General features: G+C 40.0%; 1 protein-coding gene across 5 annotated transcripts in view; it reads right to left on the reverse strand.

The window, feature by feature from the left end:
* CREB5 (cAMP responsive element binding protein 5) overlaps window positions 1–20,223 on the reverse strand; it is a 257,430-nt gene that overhangs the window by 212,540 nt on the left and 24,667 nt on the right. For 3 of the 5 annotated variants that reach the window (XR_015773429.1, XM_005518915.3, XM_088060831.1), the window contains one exon: window positions 2,447–2,518. The exons of the other annotated variants lie outside the window; for them this stretch is intronic. Coding sequence is in view for 2 of the 3 variants with exons in the window: in XM_088060831.1 (XP_087916957.1) it covers window positions 2,447–2,518 (72 nt within the window). In the remaining variant the exon portion in view is untranslated. The remainder of the gene's footprint in view (window positions 1–2,446; window positions 2,519–20,223) is intronic. 5 annotated transcript variants of the gene reach the window in all.

Below are 20,223 nucleotides of genomic sequence, written 5' to 3' on the forward strand. Positions count from 1 at the left end.
TGTTTTACAATCTGATTACAGACTTTTACAAGAAATAGCTTCTTTTGAACAAAACAAAGTTGAGTAAATGTTCAAGCACTTGCACATTTGGGCTCAAACAGCAGAATGGTTGTGTGAAGTTTCCTTCACCAGAATGTGCACACACAGACCTTTGCTACTGAGATTATTTCAACTGGGTTATTTCAGGACTATCAAAAGCCAAAAGTTGTATCACCAAGGCTTGAAGGGAAAAAAAATAACTAAAAGCAGCTTTTTAAAGCAACAGGTACACAGGAGACAAAAAAATGGCAACAGAGGTAAAGGGATCTAACGCTTTCAACACAGTGTACTCTTGGCTAAGTGGCTTTGCTTGTGGCTATAGTATAAATAATTGCCTTATGTTACACCTTCTGAGAATCTCTCTAAGCCCATAGACAAAGCAGCATAAATAATGGAATTGAATTCTCTGCAGGGAAAAGATTAAAAAAAAACCTGAAAAATAAAGACATCCCAAAGACCTTTTCCTCACTGTGAAATCCTGGTTCACCACTTACTCATCTGGGAGAAATGCAGCACTAGGAATTTATGTTAAGAACAAAGGGAATATCTGAGAAAAACTTTGCTCAATGAAATCGTGAAGGGGGAAAAACACGCCACATTTCTTTCTCTTGGAAGTGGGTTTTCCTTCATGGATGCCATGCTCTCTCTTCACAATTAAATCAGCCGGCTTAAACAGGGTGTGGGGAAACAGAGTAGAAACTGTTCCTCCAGTCCAGACTTCTCTGTCTTTTTTCTAAGCCTACTTTCTTCCTTGTGCAGTTCCATCGACTCCATCAGCCCTTAGCACACATCTGCACTGGCCAAGAGGGAAGCCAGTCCCCAGCCAGCTTAGTTGGACAGCAGCTCTGCATTATGCACTTATGTCAAGTCCTCATTTATAACAAACAGAGATCGTGTTGGGAAATGGGAAGTTCAACGTTTTTTAAGATGGAAGTCACACCTACCCTGTTCATCTTTCCGAATTGTAACAGCATGCAACCAAACTTGATCTCTGAACACCTAAAAGAGCTTGTCTGGATCAGCTTCTCCTCCACTGAGGAAATTAATTAGGAATTGACATGAAAACACTCAAGTCCACTGATTTCAGTGGAATTTAGTTTCATCAAAAAGGTAAAGAAATCATGACAATTAAACTCAGATACTTTTATTCTACCTCTGTGACAGAATGGTGAAAGTTTAACTCTGCGTGTGGAAATCTACAGGAACATATTCTCAGCCTGAGAATATGCATCCAAAAGATGCAAGCTGCTTCACATAATAAAACTCCCACTTAGTGAAACAGCAAAGCCACTCAGCCAGCTGTTAACTGGACTGAAGGCTTCTGCCTCTCCTTATTTCAGCTCTTGGCAAAATCAACACCTACACTCAACAGTCACCCATCCCTCTGCCAGAAGAACCTAAAGAGTTGTAAGCATATTAGCCAGCTGAAAACTCCCAACATAGAGCTGAAACAGGGAAGGATTCACTAATTAAGAGAGAATGACTCTGGGAAATGGGTAAGCTGTATCACTTGACATAGATGCACAAAGGAAGCCTGTGGCAAAAGCCCAGAAGATGCCCTTGTCTGAAGATTTTACTCACAAACTCTTGTTACTAAAACAAATTAGGGTCAGAAGTGCCACACATGAAACTTCTCTCATCACTGCAGGTGGGGGAACTTCCCTCACTACTGCAAAATCACTGAAAAAACCACACAAACCCCAGTTCAAATCTCAGCAGGTAAAATCCTTGTCACTTCAGGGTTTTTTTAAGCTCATTAAACATCTGATGTTACAGGTCAAGTTTTGCCCTTTGAGACATATGGTAGAGCACTATAGTCAACAGGACAGCAATCTCAAATGCACACCCTGGGGCAAAATTTATCTACAGGCTGAATTTTCCACAGAAAATATTTAGTGGGAAGACATCTTAAAGATTAAAAATAAATAAATAATAAATAAATAAAGATCAGCTAATAAGATCATTGCATTTAAGTATTTAAAACAGAAAAAAAACCAAAAACAGGAGGGTTACTGGCTCCAATAGCAATGTAATATATTCCATCATAGATCTCAGCAGAAGGCAAATAAATGTGTTCTGCCTAGTGTGACATCTCTTGTTAGTCCCTAAAGGAATCTGCAATACACGGCTTGAAACATTAGGCTTTGAGATGAGAAAAGGCACAGAAGCAGCTTGAGGAGCACTTGTACCAACTCACTTTTGACTGGCTGTTGTATTTGCTAGAAATATTTTGTAATAATGTCTTGTGGGAAAGGAGGGGAAGCAGGTCTTAAAAAAAAAACAACCCACACAAAAAAAACCCTGACACACATATTATTATTAGACATGTGTTAATATATCAGGAGGCATTATACAAGCCAGAGCTAGTGCTGAGGACTCAATTAATATCACCGCTGACTCCACTCACCTGTGAGCAGCCTGGGGCACTGCAGACAAAAGGCCTCTCCTGCTCCAAGTTCATCTTTGATTCCTCATAAATCTACATGTTAAAAGGGGGAGGGGGAAAGAAAGGGAACCTATGAATATATACGTTCTAAACTTGACACATGCATGCAACATACAGAAATCGCAGTTTTGGCTTTCATTTCAAACTCCGCAAACAGATCAGAGCAAAGTTTTCATACTCAGACTACTAATTTTCCTAATATTCAGCAGGCTCCCTACAGTCTAAGTTCTTATTGCTCCTTCCTGAGCAATTTACTTCTAAGAAAGAAAAAACAGTTCAGCTTTCACAGCATAAATCTGCCTCACAAAATAGCATATGTTCACTGTTGCTATTAGATAAGACCGTGTCTTCTCAGAAATATCTTGAATTAAAGGTTTTTACCTTTCCTCCTTCAGTTCCTGCTGAACAACATTAAAACCAGACATCTAGATTACTTCTGAGAAAGAGCCCACTTTTTGAAGTTCTGCATCCATTCTGTCTGATATTAATAACTTAAAATACATTACATACATGCTCTCTATACACACAATGTAACTGTCCATCCCCATCCTTTAAAAGCTCAACTAGAGCCTCAGGATCTTCAGCAGTCAAGTACTGTCTAAAACTGCACCTCCCTGAAGCAGTTCCAGTCCTGTAACCTTGAACTAAAAGGTTTACCCTGGGGAAAAAAGCTCCCAAGTCTTAAATAAAGGAGAGGATGAGACATTCACCCTCAGAATGCAGTTATGCAGCTGAATTCGGGTCAATATTAGGGCAGTGTCCCTGAGCAGAAAAAAAAAAAAAAAAAGTAAAATTCTAGGGAGTAAAATAAGTCATTTATTTTGGAAATGTTGGAACTGTTTTTACCAGCTAGAATGTAGTGTCTGACCCATCTTGAAGCAGATGAGTTATGTTGAGAGATTCCCTGAAATCCCTTAAAACTTAGTCTCACCACAGCCTCTCTTAGAAAAATGTCAGGGTTGTGTTTGGGTAATTTTTTCATGAACCAAAGAGAAATATCTTGGTGGAGAAACAGAATTTGATTTTAAAGCAGATGTACCTGTCCTGCAGAGGGACAGGTGGTAAAGTTGCTCAAACCCACTGAATTTTTTTCAAACTACAGTTCATTGCTTCCTATCATCAGGAGCATCTTCAGCATGCTTACAGTTGATAGTGTAATTCACCATTAACCTGCACATCAGCCAGACCCGTACTTGCAGCAATTATTTTCACTGGATAATAACATTTTCTTTTTAATTAAACTTCATTCTGGTGGACAACATTAGCCTGACAGTATATTTTCCTAATTGTGACATAAAAAACTCCGCTCTGTCCGACTCCACTGACACCTAGAAGCAGAATCCAGAAGTGAAGGATTTCTACTTTGATTTGCCCCTCAGCCTCCACAAGGACACTTCCCAAAAGTTGAAAATAAGCATCAACCAATCTTCCTCATATGGGCATCTCTACCAACATCTGGCCTGATATAAGTGATTTATATTACAATCAGGTGTCAAGAAAGACCCTAACTCAGGCATAACTTATGTATCCACACAAGGCTAGAACTGAAATAACTAAAATTGTACCTAATTTACTCCTTTAAGATTATTCATATCCTGTTTTGATTTAACTTACAGCTATGTTAAACTGAAATAGGATACTCATAATCAGAAATGAAAGAGTATATTGGCATACTAAAATAACTAAAGGTGTTAAATTACTTCTAATTTCAGTTATTTCAGTTCCAGACTGTGCATAGACAAGCTCTTCACAGATGAAACCATAAAAATACTCTGAATTACACTATCCTGTCTGAAAGAAACAAGCAGCAGAGAGATAACTGACTAGAAAAACAAACCCCCGCAAAAAACAAAACCAAAACTTCCAGCTAAGTTAGATTTTTAAATCCACCTCTATTTATGGGATGTGACCCCAGGCATGTTGTCTTTCCTAAAGACAACTTTTTCCTTTACACAGAACAAAAAAAAAAAAAAAGAAAAAGAAGAAGCTATGCAGAGATAATGAAAGGCTTTATTTAATATCTCAATTGCTCCTGCAACTGAAGCACTGCCAAAGATTTCTGTTACCCCTTTTTCCCCTCCTCAGGGGACAGTGACAACAGCATTTTCAATAGCAAAACAACAGATGAGACTCAGCTAAAGAAAACAAGATAGTTACAATTCTGGTCCCAAGTGTCCAAGTGAATTTCAAAACATTACCAGGAATTATTTGGAGTTTGATTTCTTATTGAGTATTGCAAATCTAAGACTTCCCTCCCCATCCTGAGCTTGACCTTTAGTCCCCAAATCCATCAGTGCATGCTCTGATAACAATTAAGTGATTCTCAAGGTTATCTAGGTAGATAAGCACGGACTAAGCACCAAAATAACATACTAGGTGAGGATCAGAATCCTGAGTGCAGGAATCAGCTCCAGGAAATGGACTATAAGAAAACAGGGATTTGGTGTTTACTGTCAGTACCTGGAAAAGGCATCAGACTCAACAGCAAATTGTTTTCCCCAAATGTACAAGCAATTGCTTGCTTCCATGAGAATCATTCTTTGCAGACACTGAACATAAAACAAGTAATAATCCAGAATGGCTGTATTACCTGCACTCCAAGGTGCTGTCTAGCAGAACTTGACCTATATAACCTGTTAGCAGGCAGTAGAGTGCCCTCAAGACAAATTGCACCGTGCAGAACTGGTGTTTACACGTGATGCAATCACTGCAGTCGAGACTGTGGTACCATTGCTCTTACAACAGTAAGTGACTGGAAGAAGCTGCCTGCTGCTTACGCTTCTTGCAAGTGTCTGGTGCTTGGTTATCATACAGCAGTGCCTCCAGCATTAGGCTTGAACGTTGACCAGAAACAAGCAGCTGAAAGTCTGGGCTGTGAGTGTGACTGAGCCTCCTGCGTGCCTCAATCCCAGTTTACTCTGCAAAAGCTGTGCATGCACCAGCACCACCGGGCCTCACCCAGGTTTGCAGCAAGATGGGGGCTCTCAGCAACAGAGGTGTTCTGGCTGTGCACAGCACAGCTTGCACAGCATCCTTCTTGGGATGCAGGCACGCATCTCTCACCCCTCAGCTCAGACAGCTGCACACAGCCTCTGGCACACACTCCTCTTCACACGTCTCACGTGTGTTGCTGGGCCACATCATCCCCATCTTCTTTTTTCCACACTGTGCGCAGGTGAAGGAAGGAAATAACACAACCAGTGGCAACATTTTGACTTCACCTAATAAAGATATATCACAGCAGCCTTTCCATCTACATTAGGGTGCTTATTGGCCTTTGGGATCTTGAAACTTCAAGTTACTCTCATGCAACTCTTGTTGCTACCAATAACGGCTGCAATTAATGCACATGAAGAATATCAGACAAATCTATGATGACTGTAAAGTTAAAAAATTGCTCCAGTCTGAATTTTTGCTTCTGTTATCAATAGCTTAATTTATTGTAGCTTTGTGACTTTTTTGAAGAAACAATCAAGGATTATAAATAAAAGTGAATGCTATTATTGATATGTCAGCATTAGTTCTGATATTATTAACAATAGCCATGAGTATATAATCCAGCAGAAAAGGGGGCTGAATTTTAATAGACATGTTAACAACATCTGTCAGCATTTATTGCCCTATTGTGACCATGTAAAGAGCCTTATTGGCAGAATGTGTAAGTGAGGAAATCTGCTATGCTATTGTAGCCTGCCATTCTCCTGAAATAGCACTCTGCTCAGGAGAAGGTATTCTAAAATTATAAAAAGAAATAAATAAAAATACAAGAGAAAGAGAAAGACTTCTCCAAGCCATGTCACGTGGTAGAGAACCAAGTTCTGTAGCAAGCCAAGATTTTCTTCTACTCCTTAATTTTTGCGTAAGAGTCCTCTAAAAAGTTTTTATTATAATTAATAAAACTGGAGCCTGGAGTGAGGAATGCAAGAACATAACAAAGAAACAAAAGCAAACAGAAGAAACAAAACCACCCTCAGAACACAGCAACAAACTACATCTCCTCTCAGCAGCATCCAGAGGGAAGTACCCCATCTCCTCAGGCTCCTCAAGGAGATTTCACAGAGCCCCAGGATTATCTTTTCTGAACCAGAAAAATTGTTCTTACATCTAAGACTAAGAAAGCACGTTCCTTTCTGTCTCTTTCTCCCCCTTTTTAAACTCAGCAGTAATCTTACTGCCATACTGGTAAAAACATCAAGCAGGCTTGTTTCCTGTTTCAATGTTATTCTTGAAGTGGGCTGCAGTAAGAATCTGATTTTCATTGGGCTATTATTATTTGCAGCTGTGTGACCTTTTTAACCCTCTTTTAAAAGTGACATTTCAGCCTTCAACCTCAAGCTGTCTAAATGTTGCAGGGTTTTCAGGCCTCTGATTAACAGAGGAAAAAGAACCAACGGGGAGGTGTATACCACAATGTGTCTAATGCAGGTCAGCGCACCCATCCTGCCATTTGCACAAGTGAGTAATTACACTCTTATAAGCAACCTGTTTGTTGAAATTAATCACCTGGGTTCATGCTTGCAGGACAGGTTTCTTCAGCCTGGTGTGACCAAGGTCACTGAGATTTCCAAATACAGGTACAAAATACACGGTCTCTAGTGTTGGCAGCGGTATGCAGAGACATGAGCAATAAATGAAGCATCACCTATTTTTTAGGGTCATGGGCACAGTGTTTAAAAAGTGAGAGGAGACATGGTTACACTGCACTTGTGAATAGCAAAGAACCCCATCGGTGTAGGCAGCATTTTGAACTGCTAGTCATGGCTGCTCAATACAGTGCTATTTACAGATAATTAGAGCATTATTAGAAATGCTATTAGGACTTGTTGGTTTTGGAAGTGTAATACATGCAGGGTTAATGCCTACAGTTATTCCCAATACATACTTGCTTGAGCAAAGCCAATTTTAAGCAGTACTGTGCTGGAATGGTGCATGGTGGTTTTTCTCAGCGTGGGCTTTTCAGTGGAAGCGCTTGTTTTCTGAACTAGCACCACGCTTTGCACATGCAGGCATACAGGGCTCATTATCACAGCCCTGCCTGCTTCAGCTGCTACAACGAAGGGTCTGTCAGCATTTCCATTAGAAACCCCCTGGTTTCAGGATTAAAGCATTTCCAAATGGTTCTGGATGTTGGAAAGCAATTTGTGTCCGGAGTCCCCAAGAAGGGCTTTAATATGATGCACATTTGAGCTGGGGCTTGAGCCCTTGCTGGTACTCCAGTGAAGTTTTTGGGATTGCATTTATGGCATTTATGTGTGGAAAAACACTCAGCTTGGTCCTTTACTCATTTATTTTAAAAGAAGAGAGGCCCATAAATCTTCAGGCAGAGCTGAGTGCTCTCAAAAAGCAGCCAATGTGTGAATTGCCTCAACAGCAAGCAGCCTTCCTTTGGTCTTTTCCCCGTGGCTGGCATCTGAGAAGTCACTAGCCACTGGCACACTTCAGGATCATTTGCAAAAGGAATATCTAAAAGATTCTTTTTTCATGCTTCCAAACACCCTACTTCTTTTTTAAATGGCCACATGGTTTACTTATTGCCTGCCCAAACAAAATCCAGTGCTGGGAAGGCTCCCCAACAGTCCTAAGGTTTTGTCCCTTCTCCCTCTTACAGGTATATCCGTTCACCTTCAAATCAGCCAAGGGAGAAAAGTTTTTGATACCCTGACTCAGCATTTGTCCACTAAAACTCATTGTTTCTGTTATCAAAGAAAGCCAAACAGCTGCTTCCTGAATTTCTTCTGCTTATGCAGAGCTGCTTTCTTCTCAAGAAAGAGTGCAACTGGGGAGAACTAAAAGAATATGGGGAAAATATAGGATATTTCAAAATGAAACAAGAATGAATGTTGGAAAACTCTGGAATTAAGGAGCAGGGGAAAGACACAGGGAGAAAGAACCACAAGGGGCAAGAAGACACCAGTGAAAATGGAAAAGAGAAAGACAGTGGAAGAACTGCAAACCGCAGAGGATCGAGCTGAGGAAGAGGAGGGGAGTAAAAGGATACCTCTGAAAAAGACACTCAAAATAGAAAGCAGATGACCTACTGCCTTCCCACGTAGCAGCAGTGTGAGAGCCCAACACTGTGTATCACCCATGCAAGTGATAGGAAAAGAGGGCACAATTTGTCCTCTGCACAGGATGATCAGTCTCTCAAGCATGAGTCTAAATAACTGCATTTCTTGGACTCCCCATTTCAGCATAGGAAACCCATCACAGATTCAATTGCTATAGTGGAAATGGATTTGCTATTTTACAGAAATGGCTGTGGAATTACTGTGCACAGGCCACAGAAGACAAAAATGGAAATAGGAGAACAGAGGTGAAAAGTGACTTTAAAATGAAAACAGAAAAAAAAAATACCTAGCCCTTTTGAAAACAGTTCATGAAAGTTATCTCAGCACAGAAATATTCTATAGGAGAAATAAGATCTTTATAGGGCAAGATGGCTATTACTTCAACTCTGGAAAAACACTTCGAGGAATAATGTGGTTATTTTGCACTTTGTGATTGGCCAAACAGGGCCAGCCTAACCTGGAAATGGCCCAGGCTTGTAGTTCTGCATCTGTCCCCCACTGATGGCATTTGCAGAATAACCCTAATACCTGCTGTCCCTAGTTACAAGTCTGAAACCACGTGAAAGACCAGACTGGAACCTCACTGACAGCACCGAGGTTTGCTTAACAGAACAAGCAGCAGCACAAGCTGTACCAAAGTAAGGAAAAGGCATTGTTCAACAACAGCATTTTGCACACCATCAGACAGAAACAATACCAGAAGCACTTCTCCATTTTCACAACACGCAATTTTTCTGCTTTCCTGTGCTGGAAATTCACCAGCTGATCCAGACCTACTGAAGTAAAACCAGTATCTGGGTCTGTGGGCTTGACAAATGTTAGGGAGAACATCATAAATCTGTGGACAGTCAAACAGCATCTGAATGTCAAGTTAATCTCAACATGAACAAACACTGTCATTGTCCTGTATTATCTGACATTTAACTGAAGTGCTCATGTGAGGGATGGATGGATGGATGGATGGCAAAAGCAAGGGGGAAATCAGGAAAAGCAGAAGAAGGAAAAGAAGGGGAGGAAGTGACAGAAGGGAGAAAAAGGAAGGAAGGAAATGGGAAGAAAGGGAGGAAGGGAAGAAAGAGGAAAGGGAGGAAAAGGAGGACAGGGAATAAAGGGAGGAAAGGGAGTAGAGGGAGGAAAGGGAGGGAAGAATGGTCCGTGTTAAAGCAAGATTGAAAGTGTCAAATGTTTTAAATGATGTGCTACAAAAGGACTCTCCACTGTTTTAAAAGCTTTAACACTGAGGCTTCTTTTACCGGATGCATTATGATAATATTGTATACAATATAATGTAATGGGTGTACCTGGTGAAAATATAGCCCCTATTTAGGTCACTGTCCATCTCACAAATTGTTCTGCTCAAAGGAAGGTGGCAGAACCACAAAACAACTGCAGTAGCACAAGTGACAGGAATCTTGCTTCAAGAGACCACCACTAACATCCAGCATTTTAAAGGAAAAACATATTTGCTCTGTTCTTTATGAGCAAGTCTTGGCTTCTCCCTGTACATGACAGAGTCCCTTGGGGCAAAGCATGTGCACAAAGAACTTAAAACCACCATTAGCTGAAATCAATATTTACTACCAAATTCTTGAAAGATTTAAAGGGGAAGATACTTGCAGAGAACGCCATTCCAGGTTCATACAGTCATAGCTAACACGGTTCTGCTAGCACCCACTTTCCCTGACTACCAATTTTTAGTGGGTTACACACTTAAATACACTTCAGTGTGATATTTGATTAATTACAAAGTTGCTAATAATATAATAATGGTCTGCTTAGAATTGCATTTACAGTTATTTTTCAGGCAACAGGATAAAAAATAACAGAAAATTCTTAGCCTATGAGAAAGTCTGCCCCAATTTTCATTCATCTTCAAGAGGTTACCCAATATTAAGTGGGGTGAGTAGTCTGTCTTCTACAAATCCCTTCACAAATACAGCCCCATTCCCAGAGCTGTGGCAGTCACTGTGTTTCATGTCCATGGTTCCTACACCAAGAGGATTATCTTGGGTGTATGAAAGAAAAACAAGGAGTCTTCAGATCAGCTTCACAAGCTAAGATGGTTCACCATGCCTATTGCTATGAAACAAAACAAAACAAAACAAAACAAAAAAACTACTTCAAGGAAAAAAAACAAGCATTATGCACTGGAGAAGATCTCCAGGAAGCCTGCATAGGGCAGAAAAGGCAACTGCAACTGTGGTGAGAGATGAAGCCCATGAAGCAGAGGGTGTCAATGATGAACTCCCAGTAACATCTGGCAAATAATCTAATCTTTTGGGACTTTCCAATGCTGGCAGATAAGTATGTTGTCTGTCCCTTCAAAGGCTGACCTCATTTCTATCCTTGGGTTAATGGTATGCAAACCTCTCTGCTACACTTACTTTTTCACTCTTCCCCCTACCCCAAACAGTTGTTACTAAACACCAAACAACTTTCCCTATTGTTGTAGTTTGCATACAATTTAATTAAGAGTTTTCCCTCCAGGAATAATATTGACTTAAAGGTTTATAGGGTTGTTTTGGTTCTTAAGTATACTGTAACTGCAGTATGCTAATTGCTTCGGTTTACGATACACAAATAGATAAAAGAATTCACCTAACTTGCATGCAAATAAACACTTGGATTTCCAAAGGGAAGGAAGGAAAAAAAAAAGAAAGCATAAAAGATATCCTGGGGGAAACAACAACACAAGGCTGCTTAGCTGACTTTCATACCAGAAGCAGTTAGGGGCTTTAACACAAGCTTTGAAAATTCTGCCAGCCCAAATTTTCCTTCCATATTTTATTATATAAAATAATCCCTAAACCAGAACTCTGCAAACAAACTTTAACATTTTATGGATAAAACTTTTCAATTTTGTTTATTTAAAATAATTTTAAACTAAGACTTTTCTTTTTTTTTTTTTTTTTGCTTTATAGTTAACATATAAGGCAGTTTAAGATTTTAATTACATAGAAAAATGAGGCTATTAATAAATCAGCTACAAGCCATTAATTATTAACTTTCACCAATTTTTAATTGCCATTTTTAAAGATTTTTTTTTTTAGTTGGAAAACTTCTCTCTCTGCAAAATGGCCAAAAAAAAAGAAAATCCTGAATCAAACCTCCACTGCTCACTGTTCCTAGCTATAAGATAAAATCCTCTGGGGTAACAAATCTCTGCTGAGAACACGAGCAGCCCACAGGTCCCTTCAGGCAATACTCAACACTAGAGAGTTTTAGACACTAAAAACTGAAAACTGTTCTTTTCAGCCCTGACAAATCAAGGGCAGGCTGATTTGCAACACTTTATACATGTGAAGCTGCTCACATCCTCAAATACACACACTTTATCTTCAGACATGTTTCTCACCAGTCATATAACTGGTTTTACTAACAGCAGTGAAACAACCTGTTTTGGGTAAGTTTCATTCGGACTTAGGCTTATCCATGTGTTTTTAGGAAATCAAAGATGGAATCATGCTGCTGTTAAAATACCTTCATAAAAATAAGGTCTGATTTCTGAGAATGGGTTAAAAAGCTGCTTCCACTGCATTGAATACAGCACAATGTATTTAGACTTTGAAAGAGCAGCACACAAACAAAGCAGTAAGCAAGGATTTGCTTGAACTAATAACCCAGAAGAAAAATATACACTCAAAGAAGTGCAGAGTTTATATTTTCATAGAATATTTTGAGTCAAAAAGGCCATCTAAAAGTCATCTAGTCTAACCCCCTGCAATAAAGTAGGGACATCTACTAGATCAGAGAGCTCCTCCGAACTGACCTTGAATATTTCCAGGGATGAGGCCTTTACCACCTCTCTGGGTAACCTACTGCTACATTTAATCATTGTTACAATAAAAAAAATTCTTCCTTATACCTACTCTAGGCTGATCCTTCTTCAGTTGAAAACCATGAACCCTTGCTCTATTGCAACAGCCCCTGCTAAAAAGGTCACCCCCATAAGCTGTGGCCCACTTACACCTTACAAACAGCTCTTTATGGAGGTTGTTTGTGAAACTGGGGTCTTCCAGCTTAATAAAAGAGTTTAAACTATGAACTAGAAGAATAATTCACAATACTTAATGAAAGCCTTTTGTGGGAGGTGAGGCAGCTATTTTAGATTCAGTCTTCTGGAGTACCTGAAGCATCATCAGCAATCACAGGACATTGTCCCATGCAGGTATCACCAGCAAACAGTGCTAGGCTGCAGGCACAGCTGCTCCCAGGGCTCTGAAATCAGCCACTACCAAGGCCCAGCACCAAAAACACCAGGAGCAGCAAGCAATGGCCTGGGCTGGCAGGATGAGCAGAGAAGCCCCTTCTCCCCGTCATGACACAGGCTGGTGGCAGAATCCCACACAACACCTCTTTCCAGCCAGCACCAGAGAGAAGGCTGAGGACCATCTGCCCCAGCAATTCAGGTACCTGACTTGGGAAGGGAACAGAATGGCCCACAAACTGGTTGGCAGACATCCAAAACTAAACAAAAAGCCCAAACCATTTTGTGCTGCTCCCCCCACCCTCCTGCAGACCCCCCAGCTAGGCTCTGGCTGCCTGCTCTGCCCTGGATGTGGTTGCAACCCTTGGGTCAAGCTTCTCAACCATTAGAGGTCTGGACCCAGGAGAGGGGCTAACTTTGATGGGAAGCCAGCACAGGTCTTCAAAGGCTTTTCTGCAAATACATGCTTTCTTTGAGCACAAAAGTGGTGATCCCTCTCCTCTCCTCCGGCAAGAATGCTCCAGAAGTACTCCTGAGGGCTGGAGGTACTCTTCCAGTCCCCAGAACTAAACAAGAAGAGGACATCTGACATGGGCTGCCACTCTGTCCTCAGCTAACACGACTGCAAAGCGAACTGCTACCAGTGGTTGGGCAGGGGGATGAGTCTGCCTTCCAGAATCAGCTGAAACAGCACCCATCATTCAGCAAATGTCCATGCAACCTATGGGAGACCCTCCCAGGAGCAGAGAGAGAGAGTTCTGCACTCCAGGAGTGGCTGTGCTTGTCTGTGTGGGGTAGGTGAGAGTGTGCAAAGGGACCTTTCCTTTCCTCCTACAGGGATGCAAGTACCCCTCAGCAATAGAAGTCTCCAGAACTCTTCTCACAAGACTGCTGTATCGCATTTAAAAAATCAGCCTTTCTGGTCCATGGATTATTGCCTTGGTGAGGGAGGCAGTACATCAAAATGAAGCAATTCCTAATCAGTGACTAGCCACAAATTTCTGGCAGTGACCAGTACCAGTCCATAACTACAAACAAGAACTTTAAAAAGTGGCACATATAAAAAAATTACTACTTTTTCTAACAAGAAGGAGACAACGTGAGGGGTAATTCTCTGTAAGCTGTACATTCACAACCTGTGAACTACTCACAGCAACTTACAACATACTGCAAGTGTAAAGCGGTGAAATTCAAACATCTCTAAAAACCACACATTTGTAACTTGTGCTTATGTAAATACACAGCTTTCAAGCCTCAGCCGTCCTGGCCATAGCTCTTCTGGGAAAAACGAAAAAATCTTGGCTAAGATTTTCAAGAGCAAGCAGTGATACTGAGTGCCTCCAGTTTCCATGTGTCCAATCAGAAATACTTTAAAAGGCTTCAATTTCAACTCCTGCTGCACACACCCTCTTCCAATTATATCCCTTTAGGGAATATTTATCTTTTAAACTAAGCAAATAAGGAGAAGTCAGACGCATACACATTATTTTGTTCATTCTTCTCTCAGTGGTCTCTCTAACACAAAGATGTAATATTATGCCAAAATTATAGACAAGAGGCTAAAGAACACACTTTTAAAGACTGATTTTAATTCTTTTTAACTTTAAATTCTTTTTAACAGAGCTGAAAGATGCTTACAATCACAGTTAACTGCAAGGAGCTTTAAATATATTTTATCTGTAGTTTCATCTAGAAGATTCAAGCTTACATGATCTATCCCAAGTCATGCAAAGTTGGTGGCAAAATCAGGAAATAAATACATATATATTTATAGTTACAATGTACTGATTAACTACAAGATCATTATTTTGGGAATGGACTGCATAGACTGATCTGGCTTTTTGCATTTTTAATTAATATAATTTATCTCATTTTGAACTAGGGTGCAGAGAGTTATGACTAACGAATACTTTGTGTGAGAACTTAAAATAGAATTTAAAAAAAAACTTAAAAAGCTATTTCAACATATAATTGCCTCAGTTTCTAAAAAGAGAATTTAATATATAAGCTGTTTTGAAGGTCTAGCAAGTATATGAATACATAATTCTTTTTCCCTTCCTTGCAAGAACAGAAATCACTGAGATTTGTACCAGGACAGTGAAAAAGCCTTATTTTGAAAGCAATCCAAATGTAAGCATTCACATTCCCTAACAATATAGCTACTATAATCCATTACACATAAAAGAAACCAAAGAGCATAAAGAATCACTAAGCCTACTGCCATCCATGTGCCTGTAAAGCAAACATGCTATGGGTGTCTCCCACCGACTCCCCAGATCTATGTACACTTCACAGTACCTACGCTACAGAGGAAACATAATCAGAAAAGAAAGGCATAATTAAGGTGGCAGGGTCCCAGCTAAGGCAGATTTCACAGGGTAGTGAATATCAGTGACTGCCTCCAATAAAGGGATTGCAAATACAGGCTTCGGTATCTGGAAAGGCAGTGCAATTTTTGGAAGACACTTTGATCCTAAGCAATTGACAGACCCTCTTGGTCTATCATCTGCCTCCAATCAGTCACCTGAGGAGTCAGGAGTTCTCTCAGAAAGCCATATTACTGCAGGATACTCCTTTCCAAGCATATGCTAATGATACGAAGGCCATTAAGTCTATATACTCTAGTTGTCATAATCTTGTGTGACATAGTATGCAATATTTTTATAGGTAAGGCTACGTTTCCTTCACAGAGAGAGCTATTTTTATGGACAGCTACAGATACTGACTAATGCTTTTGCATTTATCAATGCCACAAATAGCTTTTTGAATATTAATGCTGCTAGATTTTCTTTCAAGACAGTTAAGTGGCAATTATAAATAGGTGCTATTATATTCTCATGAGTCAAAACAGGCAAAAAAATGTTTAACACACATTTTGGTTGGATCATCCAAATAATAAAATTCTTTATATAATTCTGCAGAATAAAAAATAGTTGTGAAGCATCAAGAACAAATGGGATTGTCATGAATCTCCTTCCAAGCACTACCATCCATCTCCTCTGGCACACTCGTATGCTACACTTGCCTCCTTCTGCCTCATGTTCTCCTTTCTCAAGCACTGCCTTGGTCTGAAATGAAGAAGCCCCTGATTTTGGATCATTCATTTTGCATTTTCATATGTAACAGTTTATTTTATGTGGTTTTTGTATTACATCATAGCATGCATTTGCCTGTAGTAGATAGTGTGTTATGAACTTTTTGTCGTTACAGTGTTTAAAAGTTGAGGTCCATCTCCAAGGCACTTTGATACTACACTAATACCTCTCATGTTTTCTTGGCTGGGCTGTAGACCTAAAAAGTTATCTCCTTTATGTAGGCATTTTAAGGAAAGAAGTGGCAAAATATCTCTGCTTATGTAAGAACATCTGGGCTAGCTAACAAATCTAAAATACAAGGGTCTCTTCTGGTATCAGTTCACAAATAACAAAAAACATACGTGGAGATACAGGCTGCATCTTCTACTTGAAGTTAACCTGAAAAAATCCACTGAGTGTTACCTAAGCTCTAACAAACATAAAGGAACAAAGATCAATACATTGAAAGCTTATTTCATTTCAATTGTTTGTGAGAAGTATTCACAGGTTGTCTTGCTTCCAGCACCAATGCTTAGCTCTTTAACTAGACTCTACATTTTTCTTTATATTTCTTTGAGATTTCAATCTTAGGTACAAGGACTGAAATTAATCACTTTGGCAAGTAAGTGTCAGAGCAGAGGAAAAAAAAACCTGTCACCAACACTAAGAAGAAACTAAAGGAAAGTAGTTCACTTTTTTAAGAAAGTACTTGCTGTCTTCTTTTCTTAATGTCTTTCTCTGGCAACCTCATTCTCATATTTTCCTACTGAAAAATAAGTGAAAAGAAACTGAAAAAAATAGCTGGGGAAGTTGTTTGTGTCACAGAGTTCAGAAGAGAATTCTGGAATTTTTTGGGTTTCATGCTCAGTGCTGTTTTTCAGAGAATTTTGTAATTCCAGTTCAACTCTTCAGTTTGCGCACATGACGTGACTGGCAATGAAATCCGTTCTGCAGGAGTTGAGAGAACAACATTAGTGAGGCCATCAGAACTTCCAAACAGAGAACATGGGACTCAAACAGCCTCATTTCAAGAGAGGTCAAGTTCATTTCACTACTGAATATGACTCCATATTTGGGAAGCAGGGAGGAGAAAGCAAAGAAAATAAGACTGCACATATGCTGAGAAAGATCCCTTCTTGCCTTCATCCCTTCTCACGAAGGCTGTATAGCCCGTGCTTTTGGATGGAAGGCTGTAATTGTGTGATAAATCACATGTGGTAAAACAATTATTTCTAATTTAAATCAAATCCCTTTTGAAGGCTTTACCAGAACAGTTCTGCCTGCAAATCTACCATAACAGAGTCTGGGTAGCAAGACTAGTTCAGGCACTCAGTAATAGAGCACGAACGTGCAAACGCACATCCACCATGGACTGATTTTACAGTAACTTTTAAAGCAGCATGGCTACAATATTGCAAGGCTACTCATTTCAGTGTGTGAAAATCCCTTTGGTGTTTTCCAGTTAATAAGGATGAAAGGAGGGAAAAAAAAAAAAAAAGAACAGAACACGAGAAAAAATTATAGGGCTGCATAGGCAGCCTTGAAGGAACATGGATTGAACAACCTTTGAAGTACCCAATTCTAAAATGAGATCATATGAGAATTTTTTCAAGCAATAAAAGTGAAGCTTCAGAAACAAGTGTAAGTTACAGCCTGAAGTGCTTTATCACAGCTCCATGAACCCTCTTCCATAAACCCTAGCTCTTTTAAAAGTTCATTTACTTCAAGGAAAAATTGAACTGTGGGGGAATGAAAGGGCAGGAGGGATCTATAGTTTCCCAGAGGTGTGTTGATATCTCATGACATCAAAGTCATTAGTTGAGAAGAGCTGTCTCCTGCCAGCCTACAAGGAGGCATTTTCCACTTGGGGATAAGAACAAATACCAGTGCCTTATCTGCATCTTCAACAAAACTCCTGCCCTCTGGAGAGCAAAACCTTCAACTTAACAACATGCCTATAGGTATGTAAAATCTACTGTGGCCTCAAAAATTTATGTCTGGGCTAATGCTGTGCCACACAAAATACCCAAAGCTGACTCTGAGGAACGTGGCTGTTTACACAGCACAGTGCAGGGCTGGGCAGAGATAAGCAGCTCACATCATGGAAGCAACCAGCACAACAGTGCTCTTAAGTTATCAGTCACATTTTTCAGTGGAGCTAAACACAAAATTCAGCTGATGGGAATATGCCCCTTCCAGACAGAAATCTGCCCACCATGCCCATCTGAGAGGTTTCTGGTTTGTATGACGCTCACATAATCATCCTGGCTTTAAGCATCCTCACAAACTCCATCTCAGTCAGTCATTCCAGACCTCCTCCTCCACTGTCAGTGGAGAGAAATAAGCACATGACACTATCCACTTGATACAGACATCTCCACTGGGAAGAGAGTAATTATGAGCTAGAATTGCCAATTTCTCACTACCAGCTTTGAAATAAGACTGTAGGATTTACTCAGGCACCACGTAGAAAAACCAGAAAAACCAACTCTTCCACACCCTGTGTTTGCCACAGATGTCTGAGCTAGAACGTTGGCTGCCTGTCTGAAGAGTGCTATTCATATTCATATAGCACTGATAAAGGAGAAAGTCATAGGTTCAGAAACTGTTCAAGATAGGTCACTTTTTTGGCAACTGGATCGAGCTGTGCTGTCACCAGAGCAGAAGGCTGACTCCGGTTTCCTCCTCTCATTCAAGTGACACCACCTGGCCATGGGCCTGGCTGGAACAAGCAAGAGGAGATACCCCACACCATCCCACGTGAAAGGAATGTTTCACCCTATCATGGTGACACCCCCAATGACACCAGAACCCTCCAGCTGAGTGCGTGCAGACCTTGCTCAGGTGGAAAGCCACCATGATGCAGGACCCCAAGCAAGGTGTGGCATCTCGTGCTATGGAGTCAATCCAGCACAAAGAGTTTCTAAAACACTGAAAACAAGTCATGTTTTCTCCTCCTTTCCCCAAAGTACATCTGTGTTCAGATAACAGGCGGGCAAGGTATCACCTTGAGATATCAATTCAGCATGTATGCTACTGCTTACAGAAGTTACTTTTAAATATATTCAAATTATAATCATAACAATATAGCTTTTGCTGGGAACTGTAACAAATTCAAAACTTAATTTCTGTTTCCAGCCTCATGGTTCGGCTCCCACCAAGTTCTTCTTTAAGATCCAAATTTTGTATCCTATACAGGCAGCTATTTGTTAAGTAGTTTTAAAGTAACCCACAGAATCCCTGAGGAGAAATATAGCTAGGCAGCAGGAGAAGAGAAATTGTTCAGCTCAGAGACTTGCTGGGAGCCATTTGGAGATCTTTTCTGATTTTACAAATGAGAGAAGAAGTACAGATTTAAAAATTATACAAATGCTGAACCATTTGTTTGGGGAAATTTAGCAAAATGAAGCCTTTAAATTCAATTCTTCAAGTTATAAAAGATTCCACCCGGGGCAGTTGTTACAGTAGGTTGACCTCATCTTCTAAGGCAACTTTCCCTCTCTATTCCTAAGCCCTGTAGCACCCTGCAAACCCCAAGGGCACCCCTGCAGCAATCTTTGGAGAAAGAAAGACAGAGAGAGAAAGTTGTCCTTGGATTTATTTAGCGAGAAAGAGGCCAAATCTGGGACAGGGAAAAAGGTTTGCATAGAGACAGAGCTCTTATGGATTTGTACAATCATCCATGCACATGGAATATATTGAACCTTGAACCTAAACTAAGGTCAAGCAAGTTTAAGGCTTGATACAGATGTTTCACAGAACTCTGGTAAATGAAGGTGAATGTTACTGTTAAAGCAAGAGAAAAAACAAGCCATAAAAATGGTTGGTCGATTGTTTATTTTTCTTTTCAGTCCATTGTCGAGTTTACTTTGTCCCCCTTAAGCCCAGCACTGGTATTTCCTGCATCTGGGTGATGACAGCAATCTCTTATACACCACATAAAACAGATTTAGAAGTTTGAAAGACACTCCTGGCCTGGTTTCTCCCCGGAAATATATTGCTCCAGCACAAGGGAATATTTGCATTTCCTCATTTGTCTTTAATTTCAAAAAATATTGATTGTCTTCTCGTGCATAAAAAGACTAAACCAAACAAACAAAAAAAAAAACACCACAAAAAACACCAACCAAGAAAAAAACCACACACAAAAAAAATAAAACAAAACCTAAATTTACTATAAGTGCAATACCAACCCTTTCATAACCACTGAGGGAGCTATTGAGCCAACATTAGCTGTTTCTTTCTTTTTTTTCTTTTTTTAAAAATATAAGTTACAGAACAATTCACAAGGAAGTCCCCTAAGGAAAATTAGCATAATGACTTCTTTAAAAGATATTATGATCACTTGTTTTTAGCCAATTACTTGTTCTCCTCTGGCATGAATGTGTT

The sequence above is a fragment of the Pseudopodoces humilis genome, chromosome 1 (assembly GCF_049639895.1).
Source record: "Pseudopodoces humilis isolate 2021_Gansu_Grassland_sample_001 chromosome 1, ASM4963989v1, whole genome shotgun sequence".
Lineage (NCBI taxonomy): Eukaryota > Metazoa > Chordata > Aves > Passeriformes > Paridae > Pseudopodoces > Pseudopodoces humilis.